Source organism: Notamacropus eugenii, chromosome 6 (assembly GCF_028372415.1).
Source record: "Notamacropus eugenii isolate mMacEug1 chromosome 6, mMacEug1.pri_v2, whole genome shotgun sequence".
NCBI classification, from domain to species: domain Eukaryota; kingdom Metazoa; phylum Chordata; class Mammalia; order Diprotodontia; family Macropodidae; genus Notamacropus; species Notamacropus eugenii.
Window position 1 is genome coordinate 33,497,732 of NC_092877.1, and position 5,850 is coordinate 33,503,581.

The window sequence follows — 5,850 nt, forward strand, 5'->3', positions numbered from 1 at the left end:
TTGATCTGAAGTCCTCTATAGAGGTGACAGTTCAAAGCACAAAAAAGGTGAGATTTGGGGAGTACAGAGAAAGAGTTCTTGGAGGGCTAGGCACTGAAGGAGAGGTCAATGGAAAAACCAGGAAAACAACACAAAAATTATGGTAAGCTAGAGTTGGAGGTGGAGTACAGGGAAGTAAAAGGATCAACAGCCTCAAGAGAACTCAAGGAGGTTAAGGAATAGGAAAGTTAAGGAATATGTCAATTGCTAGGAGGTAAATCGTGGCCTTGGCCTTTTAAGAATTAATTCTAGTAAAGACTAGGATATGGAAGTTAGAATCAGGTTTGAGAAGATCAGGAATAAAGGTAGCCACCGTAGTCAACTTGTATGTTTCATCTGGCAGTGAAAACCAGAAGAGAAAAAGGCCAGCAAGTTTGGGAGAGCTGCGTGTATGTAATGAGTGGTCACCAGAAAGACAGAAGTTAGGGCATAAATGGGGGAACGATTTTGAAAAGAAGACCCAAGGGGAAAGGAATCAACGTCACTGATAGAGTACCTATTCTTTAAAAAATTCCCAAAGGTACAAGAAGCACTGTTACAGGGCTGGCTCTCCATTTATACAGTAGGTGTTAAGGGTATAAGTATATCAAACTACACCAAATTAGACTATTAAATCTACTTAATTTGAATTTTCACTTCTTACATTTGCCCACTGCAGAAATACTCATATTCTGACCCACTGGCAAAAAACCAAAACAAAATCAGCAATGAGGGTGGTGGATGTTACAAAGAAAATAAGCATTACCCATCACTAAATATTTAATTATCTCTAAGATCCCTCGACAAAGACTGGCAATTTTTCTTTCTACAGGTAGAGTTTAGCATAGTCATTGGACTATGTAACAGAGGGTTAATAAGCTGCAACTATACTCCAGCTAATACAACATTTAAGTCACTGATAGGGATTTCCATTACTACCAAAAAATTCCAGCAGTGTGTTTCTGCCTATTTGTCTTAAAAAAAAAAAATCTGACAGCTGAAGTTTTCCATATGTATTATCTTCCCCCTCCCCCGCAAGAATGTGAGCTCCTAGACAGCAAAGTCTTTCTTCCTTTCCTGTCTGCATCCCCCAGCAGAGTAAGTGCTTACAGAACGCTTCATTTACTCACCCAACATATATGCATGTGTACACACATCTGTATATATTTATAAACACGTAGATGTATACTTAGAGATATCTACTTATGTAGATATTATCTGGCTATATACAGATCTCTATACATCTACGTAGACGTATGTTAGCAGGGACATCTCTATAGATACAGACCTATCCATAAAGGAATTGTCAACGAACGTCATTTAAAGGTAGATGCAAGTTTTACTTCGTAACGTCCACATTAACGACGTGGATGCTAAAAATGCCTTTTCCCTAAGTGGCTAGGGTCAAATCTCGACGAAGGAACTATTCGGTGCACTTGGGAGGGCCGAGAAGGCCCCGGCCCCCGGGCGGTTAAAGCAGCGGCTCCTCGGCCCGGCCATGCCCCAGCAGGAGGGCAGGAGCGCAGGCAGCAGGCATTCCCCGAGCCCCGCAGGCCGGCGGCGGCGCGCTCCGACTGGGGCGAAGGCCGGCCCGCTCCCCGCTCCTCCCCGGGAGCCCGAGGTTTCCTCCGCGCTCGCTTTCCCCGGGAAGCGCGATGAGCGTTTCTCGCCGCCGGGCACCGTTGCACCAGGGCCGGCGGACCCGTCAGTTAATTAAATAAACGCCCGGCTCCCAGCAGCCTTTCCCCGCGAGAGCGGGCCCTCCGCTTCCATCCTCTCCCGCGGCCCGTTGGTTTCGCGGGCAGGCGTCCCCAGGGCCCCGGCCGGAACGGCAGAGGGCCTCCGGGGCCGAGGCCGCCCCCCACGCGGGGCCCGCGGCTAGGCCGGTGGCTGCCGGAGGCCGCGGCGCGGGCCTAGCCGGGCCCCCTCGCTCCCGCTCCCGCTCACCTCCTTCGGGACGAGCTGGTTCTCCTCGCCCGGGACCATGGCTCAGTCTCGGCCCGCGAGCGACTCGACGCGAGGGGCGGCGGTTCTGGGCCTCAGGAGAGAGCGGCGGAGCCGGGCATTCTCCCGCCGCCCCGACCCCGGCCACTTGCGGAGGCCTCGGCCGGAGCCTCGGACAGCAGCGCGCAGACACCGACCCACGGCAGCCCCACCGTCACCGTCACCCTAGTCGTAGTCGTCACCCCTTGGTCGTCGTCGTCGTCGTCGCTGCCGCCGCCGCCCGGCCCCTCCCCCGGACGACAGCGATCAATGGAAAAATGGCGGCTGGAGCTCTCGCGAGACTTGAGCGCTCCGGGCCCCGCGAGGGGCCGGCTCCTGGGCCAGGGGGCGGCTGCTACCTAGCTGGTCCCCTGCGGGGGGTCCTGGAGCAGCCGGGCCCCGGGAGCGAGAATGGGGCGCCCCCTCCCAGCCCGGGCCCTGCCTCGCCTGCCTGAGGCCTCGGCCCCCTCCTTCCGCTTTCTCCGTCCGGTAGCTTCCTTGTAACGGTGAGGGCGCCTGAGAACCTGCCCATCTGCCCCGCGGCCACGGTCCTCTCTGTTCCCTGGCTGCTGAGCTCGGGTCGGTTGCAGTCAAATCAAGTCCGCGAGCAGTCGGTCAACATTTATTAAGCGCCTTCGAAGTGCCAAGTGCTGGGGATGCAGAGAGGTCAAAGACAGCTCCAGCCTTCGAGGACTCACAACGTGCCCACCATAATATGCAGACATGCCATACACAGGGCCCACCGGAGATCATCGACAGAGGGAAGGCATGAGAAATAAGGGAAAGACTTCTTGTGGACGGTGCAAACATTCATTAAACGCTTATTGCGTGCCAAGCACTGTGCTGAGCGCTGGGAAGACAAAGGCAAGAAGCACGGCCCTTCCCTTGGAGTACAGTGTGATGGGTTTTGTTATTTTGTAACTAACGAGATCTTTTCTTGACTCGTGCGTCGAAGAGATGCCTGACCATCTCATCCAAAAGATCAGGGTTCGAGCCCTCCTCTGATACAGTGTAGCAGTATGACCAAGGGTGGGGCACTTAAACTCCGTTAGTTAATTAACAATTAAGAGCCTGCTCTGTGCCAGGAGCTGTGCTAATCGCTGCAGGTACAAAGAAATGCAAAAAAGACAGCTCCTGCTCTCTAGGCGTTCAAAGTCTAATGGGCAAGTCTCCCCAGCAACTTTCTGACAGGATAAAATGCATTAGTTTTGGAGGAGGGATTTTCCGCACTAGGATTTCCCTTATACATGAAACCACAGGCTGAACATGGAAGCATACGGCCCCCTTAAAAAGAGGGAGCAATTCTGAAATGTTCTGGGTGGCGCCAGATTCTTTACAAAAGAAATTAGACTTTAAATGTCAAGCCTGTAATGTCATTTTGGTCCTTTTCAAGTGCAAAGGATAAACAATTACAGATACGTATTTGTATTCTGGTACATTTCTTGGCCAATAGGAGACTTGTCAATAAATGCTTGTGGATTAACTCATTGAGCTTTGGTCTAGAGAAGAACCAGAAGTGACTGAATGATAATTATCTTCCCTGATCAACCCTCTCTCCCCTGCCCGCATATATTTCTTAATCTTCTTTGCATCTCTCCTTCCGTCTGGTACTTCCTTAATTCTGCACCGACTTGGTTTATTTCACCATTTCTGGGGCGTAGAATGTCCTGGCTCGTCATTCCAGGGTCACTAAGTTGGTGACCTCCCTCTTTGTCTTTTCTGTGGTATCTAAGAATGCACATAGTAGGTTTTCAGATATTCCTTATTTGGATTGAATTATGGAATAGTTTCTGCCCTTTAGGAGGTAATGGACTGGGTTGGAAAAGATCTTCACTCATCATGGAAATTAAATCGAGGCAGACTCTTAGAGGTCTTCTGAGTCAGTATCTTCATTTGTTAGCAAACTAAGACCCTGAGAAGGTAAGGGGTTGTGTCCCATGGGTGGTAAACTACAGAGGTAATACTCAAACCTAAGTCTTCTGACTCCAAATTTAGCACTTCCTACCCTAAGGTCAACACAATATTTTGCATGTAGTATGCATTAAATGTAGTATGTAATAAATATTGACGATTGAATTAATTGAGGGAAGTGTGCTGAAAAACCATCCTTAGTGGTCAAATGGCTTGCAGATCTTCATGGGGTCCCTTTGGTAATCTCTTTCAGGGACCATCTACCGATCAAGTGAAGTTCTCATCTCTAATAAAACTTTTATTATTGCTAAAATCTTGTTCAAATTAGCAAAAATGATATGCTCAGGAGAAGCTTTGGAATATACTTGCATTGTGATCCATTATCAGTAGAAGACATTAGCTAATCTCTTCTTTTTATGCTGTACAGGATGTCAAAAGTTTCTCTGGCCCAGCCTCAAGCCTTTTTTAAAAAAAATTTTTTTTAGCAAATTGCTTTGGGGTCCACTTTGTACAAATTTACATGTGCTTTAAACTTATCATTCAGTCACTTCTGATTCCTCTCTAGACCAAAGATCGATGAGTTAATCAATAAGCGTTTATTAACAAACCTACTATTTGCAAGAAATGTACTAGAATACAAATACATATGCTGTTACTGTTTGTCTTTTGTACTTGAAAAGGACCAAAATGACATTACGATGTCAAGGGTCAAGGTTCAGTATTATCTGGGTGTGGCTGATCATACCAATATGAGCTCAGAGGACTACTCTAGGTGAGACACAAAGAGGCCCTTTGACCACCTGGGAGGGAGACATTTCTAACTTTACACATCTCATATTTCTTTTGAGCAAGCTACCAAAATTCTGGTTTGCTCATAGAGCACACTGCCTTCTTTGATATGGGCACACCATGCTGGATGGTCCTTGCCAGTATCTCACAACTCACCATTTTTCATAACTGATTTCAGACTTCTTCAGAGAGACGTTGAGAATGTCTTTGTATCACTTCTGATCACCATGTGAGCCCCTGGCTTGGGTGAGTTCTCCATAAAATAATCTTTTAGGCAAACATATATATGACATTCAAACTATGTAGCCAATCCATCAGAATTGCTCTCTTTGCAGCTTGAGAAAGGACCTGAGTGTCTGGTACCTTATCTTGCCAGGTGATCTGCAGAATCTTCCTAAGACAATTCAAATGGAAGCAGTTCAGTTTTCTGGCATGGCACTGGCAGACTGTCCAGGGGTCTGCCAAATGCTGAGCTAGCTCTGGCAATGTGTCAACCTCATTATCTCTGTGGACATCCTGAAAAGTATACCACCAAGGTAAGTGAACTGATCCACAGCAATCACAATTTCTCCATTTGCTGTAACCAGTGGTTCCACTTATGGGTGATATGGAGAAAACAGAGAATCGTTTTCTTGGTATTAGGCCAAAATTAGCACAAGCAGCAGAGAATCTGTCCATACTTTGTTGCATCTCAACTTCAGAGGTTGCATAGAGTACAATCATCTGAGAGCAAAAAGTTATGCACCAACTCTCCCTTCCCTTTAGTCTTGGCTTATAGCATCTTCCAAGTTAAAAAAATACATATGTGCTGAGAATACAAGTGTGAAATAGTCCCAATCTTCAAGGAGAATTCTGTGGAATTCTAAGAGGCAAAGGTGGGGAAGGAATGCATTCCAGGCTTGGATGAAATAGAACATCATATATGAGGAACACTAAGGAGTTCAGTCTGGTTGGACCCTATAGTGCATAAGGAAGAGAAAGGCCAGGTAGGGTGGTTGGGGCCAGATTTAGAAGAGTTTTAAATTCCAGAGGGTTTAACTTGATGCCAGAGATGAGAAGGAATAATTAGAATTTATTGATTAACAGAGCAATATGTTCAGACCTGCACTTTACAAGAATCCCTTTGGCAGTGACGAGGGATAGAAGAGG

General features: G+C 47.3%; 1 protein-coding gene across 5 annotated transcripts in view; it reads right to left on the bottom strand.

The window, feature by feature from the left end:
• The window catches only part of USP47 (ubiquitin specific peptidase 47), a 105,925-nt gene extending 103,644 nt beyond the window's left edge, over positions 1-2,281 (bottom strand). For 4 of the 5 annotated variants that reach the window (XM_072619424.1, XM_072619422.1, XM_072619423.1 and 1 more), the window contains exon 1: positions 1,966-2,281. In XM_072619424.1, the coding sequence (XP_072475525.1) occupies positions 1,966-2,004 (39 nt within the window). In that variant the 5' untranslated portion in view covers positions 2,005-2,281. The remainder of the gene's footprint in view (positions 1-1,965) is intronic. The other variant, XM_072619425.1, reaches the window with a different exon arrangement.
• Positions 2,282-5,850: the final 3,569 nt, after the last annotated feature.